This window comes from Sinocyclocheilus anshuiensis, unplaced genomic scaffold (assembly GCF_001515605.1).
Source record: "Sinocyclocheilus anshuiensis isolate Anshui unplaced genomic scaffold, SAMN03320099.WGS_v1.1 scaffold183, whole genome shotgun sequence".
NCBI classification, from domain to species: Eukaryota; Metazoa; Chordata; class Actinopteri; order Cypriniformes; family Cyprinidae; genus Sinocyclocheilus; species Sinocyclocheilus anshuiensis.
Genome location: NW_015548309.1, coordinates 3,941,815 through 3,964,372, shown reverse-complemented (window position 1 = coordinate 3,964,372; position 22,558 = coordinate 3,941,815). Strand labels below are relative to the sequence as shown.

The following is a 22,558-nucleotide window of genomic DNA, read 5'->3' as shown; positions in this document are numbered from 1 at the left end:
CTGAGAGTGATTCCAGCAATATTGTTCTTCTGTGTCGTTGTTTTAGTTGTAGCATGGAATTTCCTATTCTCGTAGAATTAGAATGATTATTAAAACTTAATAGTTATAGGCCTAGTTATCATTTTGGGTATGAACGTGCCTTTAGCCACCAATTCACCAAAAGTTAAAATGACTTATTATGAATTGCTGTGAGATTGTGTTGGTTAATTTGACATAGTACTGACCTGCCACTGATGCCTTTGGTTTGCATGATTTGGCCGTTCCTTTTCTGACAGGGTATTTTTAGGTGTTCTCCATGTTCTTGGGTTTAAATTAAGAACTGTCCTTCCTCAAACTTCTTGAAAGCTGCAGTTTGTAGGGCGTGGTTACCCTGTCCTTGATCTACTGCAGATGTTGCTTGGATTTCACTCTTCGGAATCAGCTGTTTTTCTCTTGACTGGGTGGGGTGTTATCATATGTGATGCATTGTAAAATACAAAATATACATGTATAAAGTAGAAAATTGTTTGGAAACATAGTGCGCTAAAACCTCAAAAGTGGTGTCAACCCATTGTCACAGGTTCCTGTAGGTCACTGAACCAACCAAGTTCTCCCTTGCTATGATACACGCACTTGCACACATCTCTCACAGAAGTCTATCATCAAACTGTCTTCCTCTTTTACTCGGTTGGTCCTCATGTTTGCATTGGTCCACAGCTACACCCTTTCATATGGGCTTACTGCCTTGTATTAAATGCCCCAAACCTATATTTTTAGCTCAGATGGTAGACCTGCACCAACTTGAGAAGTAGTCCATGCTATGTTTCAAAGAAGGAAAATAAGAAAGCTTGCTTCTGTATGTTGCATACTTATAGAGGTAAGTGAACTTACATTTTAAAAGATTTCCAGTAGTATTTTTGCTCTTCAGACAGATAAAAAGGTATTATTAAAGGTAAGACTATCACTTATGACTTAATGAGATGCGCTCGAAGCCGTTATAAAATTGCCGCCACACTTAATTTGAATTCTGTATTAATACGCCAAGCGGCTGCTATAAATTGACAACAGAGTGAGTACAGATTAATGAACTATTTTACTCGGCGGAAGAATTGCTTGTCCTGATTATTTCTACTAATACATTATTATTATTATTATTATTATTATTATTATTATTATTGAGCATTGGTTTATTTTATAATATCACCCCCTATGTTTATGAAAGAAACTTTATTGAAAATAACTCTAATAAGGTGCGCACAGGTAGGGGACGCAACAGTGGACGAGGAACTGCCTTTGTGTGTGTGTTTGTGGGTGTGTTCGTGGGTGTGTTCTTTCCAGCTAGCCGCTCCGGTTCAGTCTACTGAACTCAGTAGTTTGAAAAGTGTTTGAGAAGGACTCGACCGGGCGCGTTTTCCGTGGCGTTTTAAAGTATTTAAAGTGGTTCCACGCTTCATACGTTTATTAGTTATATATAGCCTATTACATATTTAGCCATATACGGTAAAGTAATTTTGGAATTTGCCGACTGTTTCGTCTTTTAGGAAGCAATGGTTATACGGAGCGTCAGTGACTCGCGTTCACGTTTCGCAGCGTTGATTCACTAACCCGTTTGACTTTTTCATACAGTACTATTTTTGCGCACATATAAAACCTGTTTTTTGGATGTGTCAGAGTTTCTCTTCAAATGTCGTGGACGAGCACCATGAGTAGTGGATACAGTAGTTTGGAAGAGGATTCAGAGGAATATTTTTTCACTGCCAGAACTTCCCTGTTCAAAAAGCCTTCACTTAAACCCACGAACCTCAAGGTGAATATATTTACATTTTATATATATGTATGTATGTATGTATGTATGTATGTTTGTTTGTTTGTTTGTTTGTTTGGGAAGCCTTCGTGCCATATTGCTACAATGGCACAGCCATGTGTTGTAGTTTCTGTTTCAGATTTACAATCTATATATGTCAATACATAGGCTATACATATGAAGGCTATTAACTATATAGTGTATATTGGTATGCAGGGGGGATCAGCTGTTCCTTTTAAAATGTTGATAAAACTCTTCGAGCTTATGATTCATAGTGTTTTGAACAATAATTAACATAAGCATGACATACTGCATATGTTATTTAATTCGTTGCATATGTGAATGTCACAGTATGAGTCAGCTATTCCATCAGGCATGTCCTTGATATTTATGACCTTAAGATAATGCCTCTTTTGTGTCAGACTGTATTGAAGAAGTGCGGTTTAAAACAGTGAATGGACATAAGATGATTCAACACTCAGTTTTGCTTTGGCCACATGGCCATCTTATATAGGCTGTGTAATGGATTTAGCATAGTATTGCACACTCAACACTAGTTTGTTTTGTTTTATTATGCATATTATCTTTATTTAGGGTGTTATTTGATTGTATGTGACTTCTGGTTTGTTTAAAAGCATTACGTCATGCCATAATGGCTTGGAAGTTTGTTGAAGTAGGCCAGTCTCAGCTCATGAAAGCTGTTTTGTTCAGTAACTTTTTCATGCTTCTCAATTAGCTGACATCAGCATGCCCATATCAAAGACAACTGCTCATAATTTCACAGTTTTATTGCCTGTCTCAGTCACTAATAAAACTAACCAGTGTGACTGACCACATGTGATTTGAATATGGCCTCTACACAGTCATGTGTGACAGTAAAGGGGGCTCAAAGAGAAAAGATTCACAGTATCACCCCCGCATTTCTGTCAATTACCCGATTGTGAGAAAAATGTCAGTGGAGAGACGTTTTCACAAAGTTAATGTTGTCATGTGACTTCCATTTTCCAGGGGGAAATTGTTGCAGATTGTTTTAGTGGGTTTCTAGGGCTCTGTTCCAAAACCTAGTGAGCTGCCTTCATAGGCAGCATTTTAAGGCATAATATAGTGGCTGCCTTTACAGAGAAGGCAATCCCAGGATGCATTGCAGCAAGTGTTATACTATTTATACTATACTTTACATTTTAGAATGTAACTGACTCTATAGTCTGTAGAAAGCAACACAGCTAGATTTTTTTGAGTCTGTTATTAAGTCTTGACATATAAAATTCCAAACTTTTATAATGTGTTCGCTGCACATGTGGTGTGAAATGACCATCCATCGTGTAAAGTAGCAGCTGTAGAAGGAATTGCTCAAAAAGCAATGAATCGGTTCCTTAAACAGCCAGGCACATTGCTATAGCTCACTTCCTGTTACTTCATTCTGACAAAGATGCCCCCCACTCCCTCCAAACTATTTCATCATCAGCAAAGCTAACCCAAAATCTGGCTTTTCTCAGAAGGGCACTTCAAAGTATGTGCAAGATACAAATAGATACGTAGAGTCTACAAAATGTGTGTGCAACATTTTAGTGAGCAGAAATGCCCTGTACTTCATCTGTTTTGTCACCTCTTGCATGCCACAAATGCATTGACCCTGGGAAACAGCTGCTGGGGCAGGCATGCAAAACAGCAGGATCATGGGGGTTTGTGTGGGACACAGCGCTCAGTTCATAGAGAGAAACGTTTAGACCATAATGGCTCAGTTTATTGGCGTAAAATCATTACTGTTTATTTTGTTGCATCATTTAATTTATTTTATTTTAATTTCAGAATGCAATACAGGTGCACTTTAAACATTTAGGCTTTTTAGCAAAGCAACAACTGCATTCACCTTCCTTTAAAGGGATAGTTCACCCAAAAATGAAAATGGTCATCATTTATTCGCATTGAGTTTCAATGGCTACCGTCAACTGTTTGCCAACATTCTTCAAAATATTTTATTTTGTGAAGAAGAAAGAAAGAAACTCACACAGGTTTGGAACAACTTGAGGGTGAGTAAATTATGATAGACTTATCATTTTTGGGTAAACAATCCTTTTAAGCAGCCATTAATCTTCACACTGGAAGAGAAAGTGTGAATTGTGTTGTTGAAGTTGCTGAAACAGTTTTCCTGGCTTTCAGAGAGATTTGCTTTTTTTGGACAGTGTAGGGGAAAAGTCCTGACAGTGTTGAAGAGGGACAGACGTTATCTACAGTCTGCAGGCTGTTTTTATAAATCAGAGCCTGGTTGAGCGGAAATTAAATTAGCGATTGTATACAAACAGGCAAAACTCAAAATGGCCTGTTGTGGGTGAATACAGAAGCCACTACTGTACCTGCAGATTACTGCAGTTGTGTGCATGGTTTGTGCTTGACGGCATTGGCCTTGAATATTCACATGCTTTGCCAACACAGGCACTGAATGCACAAAGAAACTTAGCTCTGAACTCTTGTGAAAGTTTCTCATCCATTTTTTAGAGGTTTTCCTGAGATTTCTGCTTGGCATGTTTCATCTCAGATACTGAGGCACTTTGAGTCAGTGTGTCAATTCATCATTAGGGATCAAGTGATCGGTCAAATTATGTGGACCGATAATCACGTTGATGATGTGCATTGCATTGCAGTTCATGCACTCACTGATCATTAGATGAATACTTTCATGTCAGCCTCACTCAGAAAGATAAAACTAAATCTCAAGGATGTTAAAGCAAACCTGTGCTGACTCCAGTCTGAGTTTACACAAATCCTTCGTAGACGCCTACTTGCTGTAAATCCAGGCAGAGCAGTTAAGAGAATAATATGTGTGCCGGAGACGATAATATTCACAGAACCGAAACTAAATGTTTATTTCACACTGCCCATATCTCCTCAAACAAACCAGAATAGACATTTATAGACTAGTAAAACATTTTCCACAGTTACGTACAATTCTTGAACAGACCACCAAAAGCCTTAGCATTTAAAAGAAGGATTACATTGCAAAGAATGACTGTTTTATAATAAATAATCCGACCATTTATAGCAGCTATTTAGATATAACTAGATTTGAGTAAAGCCTGGCTTTGTAAATCTCACAGAACTTGTTAAAAGCATGTCATTTCACTGCAACATTCACTCATTAAAAATATACTGTGCTTTCAAATAAAATGCAATAAAATAAATAATAAAGCCACTTTTTAGGGCCATTATTTAATAACAAATAAACACATTTTCTCCTCAAAATAGAGAATACATTATTCTAGTATTTGTTGTACTGCCTTTAATTTATGCTAAAATAAAAAATTAAAAGTACTGTATTAGTCTAATATATGAATCATCATTATCATTTAGAGAATTACAAAATTTTAAGTAATACTGTAATGAGTAATCTAGTAAAGTAATCTAGTATTGAGAATTTGGCAGTAAAGTGCTTAAATAATATCACTATGCAAATAATCTTTTTGGTCCTGTAAATAGTTTATTTAATAATTTATGCAAAATTACATTTATGAAATGTGACCTGGACATGTTCTATAATAAATGCTAGTGGTGTCAGAACTTCACATGAGGGAAACTGTTTAGAGAAGGTGTTGTGGAGCGTACATGCTGTTTATACTGCAATTGTGGAGCGAAAAACAAACTTTTCTCCAGACATAGCATGTTAAGCCACGTGTTGCTCCATTCATACCCTGCAAACTCTCTTTTTGTGCTTCTGTTTTGTCTGAGTTCATGGTTTGTGTTGTGCCCTTGCATCACAGAATGGAAAGAATTCCACTGTGTTTGTTCATCTGTCATGGCTGATTAAGTCACTGTTACATGAACAGATTGACAGGTTTGAGTGGTTTCAGATCTTGCATTACACAAAGCTGAATTATTAAGAAATCAAAACAAATGCAGAATCTCACAGAGGTCTGAAGCAAAATTTTTGACTGTTTTGGGACTGTTTAGGGAAGCATCAGAATACAAGGCTCCAGTAGGCCACTATGTTTGTTTTCATCAGGCATCAAGCACAGCTCTATAGAGAGCATTGCCACTTAATCTGATTAGTCTACAAAGTAGCATTGTGCGTCATGGAGCAGTATTTGATTATCGTCCAGGTGTGTGTGTCTCCTGTCGTCTATAATAAGCTGCCTTTGATTATATAAATATTTTACAGCACCTAACCAAAGTCTACACCTAGTTTCCAGCATAAGTAGTTGCATACCATGTCAGTGCATGAACTACCAACCATTAAACCCCCTGTCAATCTGATTGCTTGTGTGTTTAAGAGGTCTTTGATTTTCCTCGAGCTTTGAAAATAGGCCAAAAGTTGACATTTACAGACATGTACAATTACATCCAATTCTCTCCTTCTCACTGTTCGTGGTCACGACTCTGTTGTACTCATGTGGATCCACATGTAGAGCATCTAGTTGCAGTTTCTCAGAGAAGAGCTGTAATTACAGTAAGGAAGATAAGGCCAGATGAAGGTGGTTGTTTTTTGGTCTCGCATGTTACGGTTCACCGGCTGAATGTCACACAAAACCTCAGCCTAGTCAGCAAATAAACTTTCCAACTGACATTGGGAGCACATGTCATGGTTTGGGAGTTAATTGTTGAAGTTTGGAATCTATGCAAAATTAAGCTGTTATGCTTATGTATGCTAATGTTGTTAAAGATCAGTTTTTTTTTTTTGGTTAGTTTTTTTTTTTCAGTTAGAGATATGGATCCATCAGGAAACAAGCTTAGACTCTAGTGCTGTGTTCAAAATATCGATACGACGATGTATCGTCACAGAGATTTGACGATACGAGTATCGATACAGCTGGCCCTGTATCGATATTGTGGCACGTGTGCAGCAGTGGACCACGCTTAATTTTACAACGTTTAAAATTGAGTAGAAATGTGCGAGGTTTCTAAAAAAGCATGAAGAGCATCTGTTAATAATCTGACCGCAGAGGAACACAACTGGGTTGCCTGATATAAAGAGACGTAATCCCCAAAACAGAGCTTTACACTTGCGCAATACGGAAATATCTGCTAAGTGTGTTACTTATCTTTGTCAACCTGGCAACCATGTGCACGTGCTCTCTCCACTGTGGATAAACGCGACGCGTCGAGTATAAATCAGCCTTAAATCAGCCTTGAGAGTGTGTGCGTTAGATACAGTGAAGACAGCGTGTTACTTTAGAACTCTTCTAATTTTTTTTTATTGTAGAGAGTGTGTTAATTTGGGCAATGATAACCTACCAGCAATGTAAATGATTTTTTAAACATATTAGAAAGAGTACATTACAGTATAAATTTATTAGAACAAGTACATTATTATTTATGGGCTTAAAAACAAGATGCAAACAATCAGAATATTGTACCTGGTGGGGAGTGCACAATGTAAACATGAAACATATGCCATTACCTATATTGTATTGTGGTACAGTTCTGGAGGCCCTTCATAATGCAGAGGTCAACTGCCTGCTCTGCCAATAGTTAGAAATGGCACTATAGTAAGCAGTGTTTAATAAACAGCTGTTTTTCTAAATTCTGCTGAGGTGAAATTCAGTGCAGTCATGTATCGTGATACGTATCATATCGTGGCCTCTGTATCGTGATACGTATCGTGAATTTGCTGGTGATACACAGCCCTATTAGACTCCAGAGCTTTCCTCGAGTGTTGTCGCTTCCTGGATTTCATTAGATCTAACTGTTGGCAGTTTTGTTCAGGCACCTTAATCTGGTTAAATATTTGTTGCAGCTTCCATTATATAATTTTAAAACATAAAATGGCCTTAGTCCTTTCATCTCTGTTGACATCAGTCTGTATATATAACTTTCATGTTGTTGTTTGAATGAAATTGTTTGCTAGAAAAAACACCCATGCAGAGATGAGGCGCAAAGTTTGGTGAATGTGAGTTTGAAACCGGATAAGTTCTCCGAGTGCTCGGGTCACATGGCTGCACCTGGCATGTGTCACATCTGATCTCAATGTCTTGCTTTGAAATCATTCCTAAGCCATCACTCCTCTGGAATGACATCATCGCTGAACACTGCAGTAAATGTATCCTATATCCCCGTGAACAAAGTTCCTTATTCTTCTTATCCTCCCATCTATATCAGGATCTTTTAGTGTTAGATTCATGATTGTTTGGTGTAAAATCCTACTGTTTTTTTGTTTTTGTTGCTAGGTTATGATAAGATGACTGTGCCAGATCTTGTACACTCTGGGTTAATTTTTATCACAAGCAAACTTGTGCAGAGAGGACATCCTGTTAATGATATATTTGAAAGACTCTGTTGTTTGTTCTCCAACTGCAAATGAGCTGGACATAGCTCTGAAGGCCTTTCAGGCTAACAGAGGCCTATTTGACGTCATGTATCTTCCCCTTTGGCCTATATTTATTACTGAGAATATCAGATTTGGCACTGGATATTTTCTGGCTTGTGATTTTATATTTCAGCTTTGTGTGGCATCTCATCAATCAAAAACAGCAGATGAGCACCAGCTACGAAGTTTGAAAGTTTTTCCTCTTTCTTTCTCACAGTTCCCCACAGCTGTGGTGAGTGGGCAGATTTCCTAAGAATTATGACCTGCGACGTCATACAGTGAGGTTATATTTCATTGGTCTCTGAGATCAGTGAAGACATTGTACTCCCATCTGGCCTGACAGGTTTGTTATGATCAATTGGGCCGCCGCGGTGAGTCAGACAGCTCCACTTCCTGTCTGCATGAATCAACCCCAGATCATATTCAGCTTGGTACTGTGCAGGAAGGACAAGTCCTTTTGGTTTGTGAAGGGCTCAAGTTCCTCATTTTCTTAAGGAGTCTTCTTTCCAAGAAAAAGCAACAGACTTTTTTTTTTACAGTATAGAGTTGTCTTCAGTTACAAGCAAAACAAACCACACCCTGTTTTTATGGTTCAACTCTTATCTTATGTTATCAGTAATCTTTGAAGCTTACCCATAAATCCTAAATCAGACAGAAACACGTTTTTGGGAATATTGTGAAGCACCTACAAATATGGTCTATGGTCCTAATTATTTGGTGAAAACTCTTTGAAACTAAGCTGTCAGTCACAAGTGACTATCCCAGCAGAGCTTTATGACATCGGGGTGGAAATTGCTGGAAGGCATCGGTCAAGCTTTCCAATGAAAGCAGGTTGCAAGTGTCCTTGTGGGGCTCTTGTGTTATTGTTGGCCTGTCTGTAGGGGACAGCAACAGTGGAGATGAAAGGTCTTTTCTATGTTCCACACACACCTAGTGCCGTTTAAGCACGCATGGCTTGCGTAATATACATTACGGTACTTTTTCTTGTTCCCTTGGCATTCCTTGCAGACATAAACAGAGTTATGAAACTGTACCTAATTTGTAGGTGGAAGTTTAGGAGAATATTGAGGGTTGAAGGACAATGTCTGATTGGCGTAATGAGGCATATGCGTACATTCCCTTGTGAGGTGATGTTCTAGTTCTCATAATAAAAGATCCCATGAGTCATAGACCAGCATGGATATATAACCTCAAGAATTATGCTGTTTGCGAAAGTACCAAAATACCAGTTGGGAGCTTCGAAACAGGTTATTCTTAGTTTCAGTATACAACATGTCATATACACCTAGGATGGCTTGATATTTTTCTCACAAAAACGCATCGATTTGCTTCAGGAAGCCTTTATTAAAACCCCCTGGGGCCATATGGAGCACTTTTTTATGATGGATTGGTGCAGTTTATTGGACTTTGGACTATTGAATATCACCCATTCACTGCCATTATAAAGCTTGGAGTCATATACACCTAGGATGGCTTGACGGGGACTAAATCATGGGGAAATTTTTATTTTTGGGTGACCTATCCCTTTAACTTTTAAATCCAAAGGTTAAAACAGAAGATTCCAGAATATGACGATATTTTTGTTTCACAACATGAAGGAAGTGTTTTCAGTAATGTGACCAGTTGATGAGCTTTGGCGTGAATGTTCACCAAGCTTGCAACAATTTGCTTGGCGGTTTCCATTCCTGTATTCTTGTTGGCCAATGATTTCCTGTGCTCTGTAAAACTCCCTGCAGTTCTGACTATACTAGAATCTCATCATGCAGTTTAGTCTGCCCACTGTCCTGCTGAGTAGGAAGCCTCACAGAAAGGTCATTTTTATGCCTTTAGTTGTCAGACAATCACCCAGTCACTGGAGTACAGCGTTTGGTTTGCAAAAGGATATCGACCATTTCTACTGCTCGCTGCAGTAACTTCATTAGCTGAGGAATGTGTTGGGGAGGAAAGGTGTGGTGGCCAGGGACTTCCTGTGGGGGGTACGGGGAATGAGAAGGGGGTGTTTTATTAAGGCTTGCAGATCAGTGTACATTGGCAAGCACAATGTTTCGCAGTCATTATAGGCGTGCCCAGAAATCCCCTGCAAACATTCCGCTTAAAATAAAAAGTAGGTTGACTTTCGATTGTCTTGTCTGCTGAACCTTTTGGTGTTTGTCTGGTCGTCACACTCGTCTAACTCATCTTTCAGTAGCACAAATGATATCAAGTGCTTTATCCGCACAAGTCAAGAGCTGAAAAACCAGTCCGGTCGCACCTCATGCGTCCTACTCCCTTTACACTCTTAAAAATAAAGGTGCTTCACGGTGCCATATAAGAACCTTTTTGTCTAAATGGTTCCATAAAGAACCTTTAACATCTGAAGAACCTTTCTGTTTCACAAAAGGTTCTTTGTGGCGAAAGAAGGTTCTTCAGATTATAAAAAGGTAAGAAAGAGATGGTTCTTTAAAGAACCTTTGACTGAATGGTTCTTTGTGGAACCAAAACTGGTTCTTCTATGGCATCGCTGTGAAGAACCTTTTGAAGCACCATTATTTTTAAGAGTGTAGGTTGAGTATGTCATGACCACCAAGTGTGACAGAACTCGGCTAGCACGTGACTCAAAACGAGGAACAAAAACCCTGACATTACCACACGCCACACCCTCCCGCCTTGCTTATCCGCTCACCAAAGACACCATGTAGCCCGCACAGTGCAGTTTACTTTTTCCCTTTGATGTTTTGACAAATTTTCCTTCAAAATACACTTGCTTGATCTCTCAACAAGTAGAGACGGTCTGGTCGGACCTCAAGGATACATTTAACCTGTTCTTCTTGTTCCATGTCCTCTTTCAATGTGTTGCTCCACATGAGAGCGAGGACACACAATCCCTCACAGCAAGGGAGGTAGAGTTGCTTTTTCTGTCGCATTACCTCATCGGGCTGGTGTTTATTTTGCCTTTGTCACGCTCCGTTGTGCAGAGGCATCCGTGTTAACCCTGTCCTTCCTTGTTTAGTTCTTTACATATTGCTCATGGTGTCTACTTTCCCAAACAAAACGTCATCTCTGGTTGGACTACATTGATAAAAGACCTTGTTGGGGCATCAAGTCTCACTATTACTTTGTGGGCAGACTGGGCACCAATCAAAGTTTACATGACTGACATGCATCGTTTAGCTTGGCTAATGAACAACCCTCAGAGAACTGATGAAGGCCACATCACTGAACCTATAGGTGGCAAAGCTGATGTGGTGAGCTGCAATTCCTTACATGCACTGAACATCTCAACAGGCCCTGCTGAGATGCTCTTGGCCCCTCGTTTACAAAGCTTTTACTAGCTTTTATTGTGGTGAACAGGGATTTAATGGGCTCTCGGCTTGTAGTTAATTGGTCTGATCTGAACACTTGACAGAATCCTTTATAGGAAAGTCTGGGAGTATTGTTTTCCATTTGCATCTGTGCTTGTTAGGATGGTGAAGTAATTCAGCTAATGACCCTGTTGGTGTGACAGTTGGCACATCCAAAGTACTGGAAAGACTTAGCTCTGTCATAGAAGATTTGTCTTGTCATAAGGTCTCATTTATACGGTTGGTTGTGAGAACAATATAGACATAGATTTATTTATTCAAACTTTATTTTCTCTTCAATATCATAAGCCACCTGTCCAAACAGTCTTGTCCATAAGATATCTAATTGATGCACTAGTTAAGCAGCTGTTACTGGGTTAATCTGTTTAGCATTGCCCCATTCAGAGCTTTAAGTGTGCTAAGGTCAGGCTAAGGATGTTACTAACCCTAAATGTTACAAAGTAGCACAGGAATGGATTTATGAGCAAATGGACAGTTCTTCCATATTAACTTGAGATGGTTCAGGATAGTTGACTAGTCTCACTAGTGAGTTTAAGTAGATTTTGTGTTTTTTTGTAATACTTTTTATTGGCGTTGCTTTAATGAGCAGTTTATAGACAGGAAGAGCATGCTAACATTCAGCATGGGAAAAACCCTCTCTGAGAATTACAAACTTAAATATGGTTTTATAGTTATTTATTTAGAGGTATTTAGTTGTGTTGTCAGTTATCGTAATGCAAGTCTGAACCTAGTGTAGAAAGAATAATACATATATTATATAGTGTTTTTGAAAATGTGTAGGCCTAGTAGTGTGGCACATCACTAATACAACAGCAGCAAAGTAACAGAAATATGTTTATTCTCAGAGCTTTAGGGCTTTATTATAAACCTAGGAATTGAAAAAGGTGTTTAGCCTTTAAGTAGATGTTTTCTAGGTATGAAAACAGTGCGAGTCATTCCCTGTAATGTTCATTAACAGTGCACACAACGCAAAACCACCTGTAATTGCAAACACTCCAGGCAGTCTTGGGCCGTGTAGGAGGGGAATTATGACTGTCTTTAACAGTTCACAATATTCAGCCTCTGGACTGTTAGCTGAGATGGCCCTTGTTCCCTTATAAGGGGATCTATGCTTTTGTTTTGAGCTAGGAGCGCTCGTGAAAGCGGTTCAGCTTCTTGGTGATATGACCATGTAAGACCAGAGTGCACTGCACACATTTCATACAATATTCTGCTGGTTGTAGCTTTTAAGAGCTGTATTGTTCCAGGAAAAGTGCACTATTATAACCACTTAAAGGGATCTTATGTTGGTCATGTAATTGGATGTCAAAGAACAAGATGCATTAAAATATCAAATAAATCCATCAAATAAAAACATTGAAAATGCAATTATTTGTTTACCTGCTGGGTATCCTGTTGATGTCCTGCTTCATCTGAGAAGTATAGCGATTATCTGCATTTGACACGTGAATGTCACCAGTTAGGAAGGTGTATATGTAGGTGTTTTGGGCCCCCGCATCAGAAACAGTCTCTTGACAAAGAAGCCTTTGATTTGAATGGCTTCATTATTCAGCAGTTCTGGAGTTGTACCTCTTCTGCTGTCAAAATGAGCTGCGAGGTTGACCTGTGTGCTGACTTTTCTGCTTGCTAAATGCTTGTATTCACTGTCTGTGTTTCAGGATGTGGAGAAAGGGAAAGAGCTGCGTACTCATCTCACTTACGAGGACATCAGACAGAAGGTCGAGCAGTACAACACACAGTCACGTGACCACTTTAAAATGACACTGGTGAGTTAACGGTCAACCTCCACCATCCACTAATAGACCAATAGAAACGAATCACTCAAAAATCTAATCGCTAATAATTTTCAGAATTCAAAAGTCCATCCACATTGTTCTTGAACAGAAGTGTTTGTCAGCACACACATTCCTCCAGAAATAAAATTCTGGATTTATATATATATATATATGTGTGTGTGTGTGCATTATGTATTAAAAAATGATGCATTGTGTGTGTGCATTATGTATTAAAAAATGTTTTATAATATTAATATTTTGAAAAACATTTTGACGTGATGAAGAAACCTTAAAACATGAAATCATATTGTGATATTACAGACCCCAAAACCCTCTTATGACCCCAAACGAAATGGATTAACTTAAGAAAATAAAACTTCTCAGAATTATTTATGATTATCCCTTTAATAAAAAGCTTTATCATCATCAAATGGCACAGACATTAAAAAAACATACTCGCACAACAAGAATGCAAATTGCATTTCTTAGAACGCCAAGAATGTATTTTTAATATAGATTTTTTCTTTTTCATAGTCTCAGAGTTAATTATCATTGTTGCTTTAATAAAATCTTTATCATCGTCTCTGTTGTAATCTGTTCATCATGACTTCTCATAGATCATGTGACAGCCATAAGGATTGTGATGTCAAAACATCAGACTTTACCACTGTACCTTTGTCCATAGCCCAGCTGCTTATCGCAGGACTGTTTCTGTCTGGATAATACTAGTTCTTTAACAAATACTGATCTCTGACAAGACATATTTCAAGAGAGGTGTGTTGTCTGGACTTAACTGAGCCCCCATGGCACAAACACTTTGTATTAGTGTATGTGAGCTTTTCCTCATTAAGTGTCCACAGTGTCTTGGATCATTAAGTTTAAGGCCTGTATTCCAGTGGGGTTGTTTGTCAGTGTGGTGGAGTTTCAGAGGAGGTTTGTGAGCTGGAATTACACCCCTCGTGTCTCTCCTGTAGCCTGCAGTCACGGCTGCCATTTGAAATAATGAGCTTACAGACAGAAGAAGCTCATCTGAGCTCCATCTGGACAGAGTCAGATACCACAGCAAGATGTGCTCACCAGCGTTGAGGAAGCTGCTTTGAAACTGAAGCTTGTCAAACTACAAGCTACTTGAAATATTAAGCAGTTTAACTGTAGTTAAGAGGTGCTTAAAAAAGCAGTTAACGACACAACAGTTTACTAAGAAAACCTTTAAAACATAATTATTGAAGTGTCTGATTATTCATAAAACCAAAACTGTATTTATTTGGCAGTGTTGTAGAACTAATTAACAAAATTGAATCAACATAGAACTAAATTGAGTTGAATAATGACACTATTGTCTTTTTAGAGCTGCTTTACAGCTGAAATCGTATGTAATCGTTTAATAATTGAAATATACATATATAAATATCTATTGAACTAAATTGAATAACTGAATCAAAATTGAACTAAATTGAGCTGAATAATAAAACTTGTCTTTTTAGCTGAAATTGTATGTTTCATAATTAAAGAACTTTTCAATATTATACTATTATTTTCTAATCACTGTGAAGCTGCTTTGAAACAATCTGTATTGTATAAATCGCTATAAAAATTAATGTGACTTGACTCAAATTTACTTTAAATGCAACTAAAATATATAAATAAATATATTAAAATATACACTGTAATAAAATATGTAGAACTGAATGAAAACATTTATTTTTATATATTTTTCTAAAAAAAAAAAAAAAAAGACTTTCAGTGTACTGACAACTGAACAAATGAATCAGTGTTTTGAATCAGTTCATTGAAATGAACTACCTGAAAGGAAACGATTTGCTGAAATGAATCAGGCTTTCTGAAAATTACTTGAGAGTGGAAATCTTTAAAAACTCATTTGATAATTGTCCAGAACTGTGTCCTAAAAACAGCAATGTAGCATTTTCTCAAACTAAACTGCTGCTCACTTGAGAAAAACACTTATTTAGCTACAGTTGATCATGTCTTTGCTGTTGTAATCATAATAATGTCTGTCTTTGTCTTTCCTCTGTCTCTGTGCTTCAGAATACTAACGGCATGTACACAGGCTTCATCAAGGTGCAGTTGGACCTGCGGAGGCCCATTACAGTGAAAGGAGGCGGGGCAGGAGGGGTCAAAGGTCAGGAGGCATTTTACCTTCCGCGTGGCTCCATAAACACATTGCATATCAGCAGCACCAACACGGTGCGACAGGTGATCGAAGCGCTGCTGAGAAAATTCACCGTGGCCGACAACCCCGCCAAGTTCGCCTTGTTCAAACGCTTCAGCAGAGAAGACCAAGGTGAGATTCGGAACACGAAAAAATGCATCAGCGTATGTAGTGTGTACAGTAATGACTCAGGTCCCCTAGTGTATACAGTATGTGGTTTGGCAGGACCAGATGCATTCCTGAAATAGATCAATCTGAGGAACACGTGTGTATTTATGGACGCACTCATACATTCAGGACAGGCCTGTTACTCTATGTGCACGTATGTGCCAAGAATACACCATGCCATCGTAGTAAACACACACAACAGCGGATATCTGTGGAAACCTGTTGAATGCTCTTGGCAGATACTAACCAGCCTCGTTTCCCACATTTCAATGCCATACAGGGATATTCTGCGTTGGGGATGGGTCAGGACGGTCGACTACTGAGTTTACTAGTAGTGCCTGATTGATTTTGAATATTTTTTTGGCTTTATACATCAAACAGTGGATTCCTGAGAAGCTCAGCATTGGTTTTACTCTTAAAAATGTCAGTGTTTCTAATCCATCTCACTGCTTTGACGGACCCCAGCCACTGTCTGAGCCCCTGTTGACGTCACACACACAGCAGGAATCCAGACACACATATGGCTCTGGGATTTTAAGTACCTGCTTTAATAATCTATGTGCTGGGCTGGAATGTGCGCTGGTTTATGTGAAAGAATGAATCATTATAAGAACCGACTCAAGAGTCATTCATTCATGAATCAGACTACACTGGTCTGGATATTTTTTTTGTGTGTGTGCATACAGAAATCAATAGAAAGACGTCTTGTCTGTATTATTTTTCTTTATGCAGTATTTAATCTTCAGACTGCAAATCTAAAACAAAATGGCTTAAACATCAGGCATTATCATGGGGAAGAATCTGGATATTATCTTATTTAAAAAAATTCTGTCCTTTAAATCCGTATGTAATAATAATAATATGTAATATTATTTTAACACACTGCCCTTTGAAATACTAAAAAATGACAGATTTGCACTGCTGCTTGATTTATTGCTTTATCCAGTCTTTTTTTAATCTTATCTTATTCAATTCAGACTGCAAATGTAAAACAAAATGACTTAAACATCACACTTTATCATTGAAAACAAATCTGGATATTACCTTATTTAAAAAAAAGGAATTCATTTATAAAATTACTTTTAAGTAAATCCCACAATTATTCATTTATCCATGCTATTACTTATTTATTTTTTTTATTAATGTGGGTATTTTATAATTATTTTTTTCAAGATTGCATTTTTTTTGAGCATATTCTCTAGACTACTGTCTAATGTACTTCTTTTAATGTACTGCATTTTGTTACTGATCCAAATACAAAAATAAGACTGCAAGCTCAAACAAAACACTTTCTGTTGCCGTGGTGCAGTCTATTCAGTCACACTGAATAGCACTTCTACTTGATTTATTGGATGAACTGGGCATTGTAGTACTATGGGGAGCAATAACGGTCATCTTCAGTTATTTTGTTGGAGAGTGTGAAGGAGCCAATAAGTGCTGCTGCCAATGGGGGAGTATTTGCTGAGGCCACCGTGAGAGATCTCCAGCACACACTAGGAGACAGATATGCGACACTTTGTGTTTGGGTTGCGTTTTACAGCTGGTTTTCATGCATGTAAGGGGGCTCTTAAACAGCCCGTCTAGACAACTTCAAGAAATGCTACAGTTCAGACGCTGATAAACTCCCAGCTCAGAGCTCATTACAGAAACAGACAGACCCTCATGTGTGATATCACAGCAGTACGGCATTTAAAAGACCATGAATCAACCGCATTAGTGTAGACATAATAACAGCTCTTCTTGTTCTGATTAACCACTGCTGGAGGCAGAAGGAAGCCCCCATTAAACAGGAAGTGAGATGAGAGATTCCTCAAGAATGAAGAAATGCAGGTTTGCACACTCTAGGTGGAGGAAAATCTCCTTTAATGCTAGAGTAAACACAGTAGTTCCAGAGAATTACCTTTTGTTCCTGATATGAGGTTGTGCGCTTCCTTTTTCGTGCTTAAAGTTTGTTTTTGCAGTGAATTTGTCTTAGATTCAACATTCAGTGGCGATGTTGTTTGGCTTCCTCTTTGTGGTGTGTCAGTCCTTTATTAAAGATTACCTGATTCAGGGCTACATTTAAAGTCTAGCTGCTTTAATTGACATGAATGTACTTTTCAACTTTTCAGAGAGGGTCTCAGTTACTGTTATCATTCTGAAACCCTCTCTTAGAAGTTTTATTGCTAAATTCATCCTCTTCAAACAATTATAGCTCCTAAAAAAAACTATTTAAAAAAATTGGTTCCTGTACTAAAAACAATGCAGTTTTATCATGATTAAAAACCCTCTTAGAGCAGTTTTATCTCCAAATTCATCCTCTTTAAACAGTTATATCTCTTAATAATTTTTTTTTTTAATTATATTGTGTATTTTGATAGTCTCTCTCAACACATTTCCAAATTTGATATTCATGATGCAGCCCTAAAGGCCCATTCACACCAAGAACAATAAGGACACCAACGCATGATAATAACGTTGTTTATTATAAGCGCACACTGCATTTTTGTCGTCTGCTGCTTTAAATCCTCAAGCTCGTTACAGTCGAGTGGATTGGCTGGGTTTTTATCATTCATCAGCTAGAAAAAAATGTTCTGAAAGTTAGTACAATTGTTAGAACAATATCATTGGAATGTGGACTTCACTATTCTCATAGAATTAGAACAATTATTAAAACTTTATAGATATCATTTATGAATTATCGTCTTTGGTGTGAACTGGCCTTTATTCTTGCCTGATAGTATTATTATTTTTTGTCTTTCTTGCTATGTGAGTGAAGTGTCTGTGATGGTAATCGTGTGTGTTGTGTCTGTATGTGTGCAGTGTACACCTGTAAGCTCTCAGAGGAAGAGCACCCTCTCTTCCTGCGTCTGGTGGCAGGACCCAGTACAGACACACTCAGCTTCGTCCTGAAGGAACAGCAAACTGGTGAAGTCATGGTGAGCATTCGATTTCGGTTTCTATCTGAATCGTATATTAATAAAAATAAGCAATCATGACACACATCTTCCTCTCGTTCATCAGTGGGATGCCTTTTCCATCCCCGAACTGCAGAACTTCCTCCGCATCTTGGAAAAAGAGGAACAGGACCAGATTTGCTCGATGACCAGACGCTACAATGCCTACAGAGAGAAACTGGAGGAGGCCATGAGAGCGACGGGCGGACCGGGATAAAGCCAACATGTTACGAGAAGGAACTGTAGCACTGCTGCCTGTAGTGGTCACTGTGTGTAATGAACACTTATTAGGCGTCACCTTGCCAAGCAGACAGACACCCAGTCTCAGAAACTCAGAGGAGAGCACTGAGCTCCCAGAATGCACCTCGGGTGCCATATTTACCCATCCACCCTCTTTCACACTTTCAGTTGTTTCTCATGTTCTCTGTCCTTTTACCTCTTGTGAAAGATGCAAACGTGAAAATCAGATCTGTTTTTTATTTAATTGTTGGATGCTGTGGTTTGTACATATTTCGGTTTGTTTTAATTTATGTGGTTGAATTTATAATTTTTTTATTTTTTTTTTATTTTACTAAAAGAGTCTTATTTTATTTCAAATATACTTGTTGACCAGAAACTGAGAAACTGGTGGGATTGGGGATTTATTTTATTTTATTATATTTTAGATTAAATACAAAATGACTCATAGTGTGCCCTACCAAAGATGGTGTCGATGTGCTGTTGACAAAATGATAACCTGAGGGCCACATGAGTTCAAACGGACAGGAAGCGCATGTTTGTGATAGAGAAGATTGAATGTGGTGATGTAGGGACAGGAAATGAGATGTCATAAACATTGGTCGCTGAACGGATGGCTTAAATGCAAATAAAAACCTTTTTAAATCAGAGAAAAGGTAAGCATTCTTAGGTGATGTGCTGGAATTGGAAAATTCAGGAAGTTGGTGAAGGAGCATAGAGGATGTTGGAAAGTATGCGGGAAGTGTCATGCAGCGGTTTTGAAGCAGATCTGACTGATGTCGGTCGGAGTCAGATGGTCTTATTCAGTGAATTATGGGTCGTGATGGCCTCTAGTTTAAGCAGATCATTAGCGAACAGGGCATTTGCTGTTCACCTTTCGTCATCAACCCTGGAAAATGCGTTAGAGAATATCTTCAAGATAAACAACTGAATATACAAGTAAATGAAGATTGTTTGTTTTGAAGCTACAGCCTGAAATTAGTAGATTTAAGCTAGGTTTTTTGGTGAATATAATGTATAATCACACTGATCTGATTTACTGTACCAAAAGTTAATTTCATGTGCATTTCTGCATTGTATGGAGATGTAGCTGAAACTGTTACTGTTGTGAGGTACAGTAAAATAAATGCAGACAGTAGTGCTTTGTCACAGCACACAAGGTCGACATTAATGACGGTGTTTGAAATGATACTTGTGTATCAGTAGGTGATTTAATATGTATACACATTTATATTTCTGTATGCTAGTGCTGCATGACGGTTTTCTGATTGGTACTGCAACATTATTGTCTATTGTGACACATGCATAGCGAGGTAGCTGCACCTTGTGGTCAACCACTGTAACTACATCTCTGCAGTCTTATGTCTCACCTGTGTCAGTTCATTCGAGTATTTTAGACACAGATTGTGTGCTTTTTAAAGATTTATTTCTTTATTATTATTGGTTTTATAACCTCTAACCAAAGATCTAGATAAAATGCATAGTTTAATTTAAGTTTGATGTAAATTGCCTGGTGCAATCAGTTTTACACCGCAATAAACTGAGGTTAAATTACAGTATATCTTGCCTGGTGGTTTTACCATGGCAACTTAATTTTAAACACTGGGGTGAATATAAATTAGAGTAATTAGTGTAATTGTTGTGTGAATATAACGTCACGACAGTCTCAATATATGCAATCGAAGAGGATTTTGCAGGGGAATAAGACCAGTAATCTTATAAATTATTTTGGGGCACTTTATGTTTTAATTCAGGGAATTATTTTTATTTTTGTTTTATTGGTCTTCATCAGATGCCTATTGTCTTCCACTGTTTTAAAACGGCATTGCATCTAGTGGAAGCTCAGTTGTTTTATGGAAGTGTTTTTTATTTTTTTATTAAAGCTGTTTCAGTACTTGATTTTATTTTTCATAAACAAGCTTTTGTTTGTAGAGTAAGACTGTGAATGAATGTTAAACTGTATTCGTGTAGTAAAGGGGTGTGGATGTGAGTAAACTGCTTCAGTAATTTTGAGTATACATGCATGTGTTATATTAATTCATGCATATTTTATGGCTGTTTTAGGAAATCACAGGCCAGAGCTGTTGATCTTTCTGTTTAACAGCATAGTTAGAGATCGCTCACAAAACACACTCTGCATTTGCCAAAAAATCTCATTTTGTTCCACTGTTGTAAGTTACATGCATATTTTGGGGATGTTTATGATATAAGTTTCATACATAGAAGAAGGTGTCAAAAGTGGCATACATGGATGAACATTGTTTTTGAGAGGTTTGGACTAAATATGCATTGTTAGAATCCAAATGAATCCAGACGTCATGCATCTTTGACAATGACAGAGGTTTTTTTGAGGGTTTGTAGTCACCTATTGTGGCCTTTCTTGTTAAAGACCTGGTTTCTCTAAATAAAACTTTAAAGAAAAGTTTCCCGATTCACTGCATTTGTCATCTGTGTGTGTGTGTGTGTGAGGAGAAACTGGCTCAGTGTCCGCTTGGATCATGCTGAAAAAATCCGCACATGAAAACTTGATCTCACTTTTGACAAGCTCAAAATGCTGGTATTTCTAATTATCTGCAACTCATTTGTCATTAAACACATTTTTATCCAAATTGCACAACCTACTTGCAGTTTTCCTCAAATGGTCACACAATGGCGGTTGCACCAACCGTTCAGCTCATTTACAAGCTTTCAACATCACGCTACACTGTAAACTGTAAGGGAGGCCACAATTTCCATGTGAATGCTGTGCCCTCTGCGTGAACCCGTGTTAATGTCCTCAGCGCGGAGCTCATCGATGACTCGCCGCACTCTTAGCGCGTCTTCTCTCATGGCGTCCGTGGACACACGCTGAACTTTATACAGCTATCAGAAAGACTCGCGACGCAACCATGTAAGTTTACACAAATTATAAAGACCGAATATCGTATTTAAAAGACCTTGGGCGTAGTGCCAATACAAACGTTCACTTTGGATAAATAAACGTGGTGTTTTTAGGCGCACGACAGTCCGTGTGTTTCACTTCACATTCTCTTCACGAGTGAAAGCGGTCAGCTGTCGCGAATAACGCGTTATTTAGTAAGAAAATCGCGTTTCTTTTGCGATTTCGCATCTTTTGTGTTAAAGGGGTCATATGATGCGATTTCAATTTTTCCTTTCTCTTTGGAGTGTTACAAGCTCTTGGTGAATAAAGAAGATCTGTAAAGTTGCAAAGACTAAAGTCTCAAATCCAAAGAGATATTCTTTATAAAAGTCAAGAGTCAACCACGCCTACCTAAAACGGCTCGTTCTAACACGCCCTCACATGTCTACGTCACGATGTGGGAAGATTTGCATAACGCCGCCCAAATGTTCACGCAAAGAAAGAAGGCGTAATTTTGATTCTCGCTGTAGTATTGTTGATGCCACCGCCGCCATGTCGTGAAGGCGCTGTGTTTCGTTGTGAAAGCAAAACTACTTTGTTTGGTCTTCCAAAAGAGGACGATATCCGCTTCGTCATACATGTGGTTAGCTGGCCTCCGCTCACTCAAGCAGAAAGGCGGGGCATAGAGGAGAAACAATAATGTACAGTATGTGGAAAATAATGTTTTTTAACCTTAAACCGCATAAACACATTTCATTACACCAAATACACAACATAATGTTCTTTTTAGCAACATTATATGACCCCTTTAACGTCGATGTACTTTTGATTATGTGATGTTCCTGTAAGGAGGGTACTGCCTCAAAATACTTTTAAAATATAGTTACATTGAACATGTTCACCCAGAACATGTTATGGCATAGCCTATTTTGTTTGGTTATAACCGCCTAAATGCCTCATTATAATGTTTAGTTGAATAGAATATTTATA

The 22,558-nt window shown here is 38.1% G+C and overlaps 1 protein-coding gene across 1 annotated transcript; it reads left to right on the top strand.

Annotated features, from left to right (window-relative positions):
* Positions 1-1,297: 1,297 nt before the first annotated feature.
* LOC107656425 (ras association domain-containing protein 3-like) lies at positions 1,298-21,130 on the top strand. Its single transcript, XM_016444291.1, has 5 exons — positions 1,298-1,786; positions 13,081-13,188; positions 15,244-15,499; positions 18,338-18,453; positions 18,539-21,130. Exons 1-5 carry the CDS (start codon positions 1,664-1,666, stop codon positions 18,686-18,688), a joined length of 753 nt encoding a protein of 250 aa, XP_016299777.1. The 5' UTR covers positions 1,298-1,663; the 3' UTR covers positions 18,689-21,130.
* Positions 21,131-22,558: the final 1,428 nt, after the last annotated feature.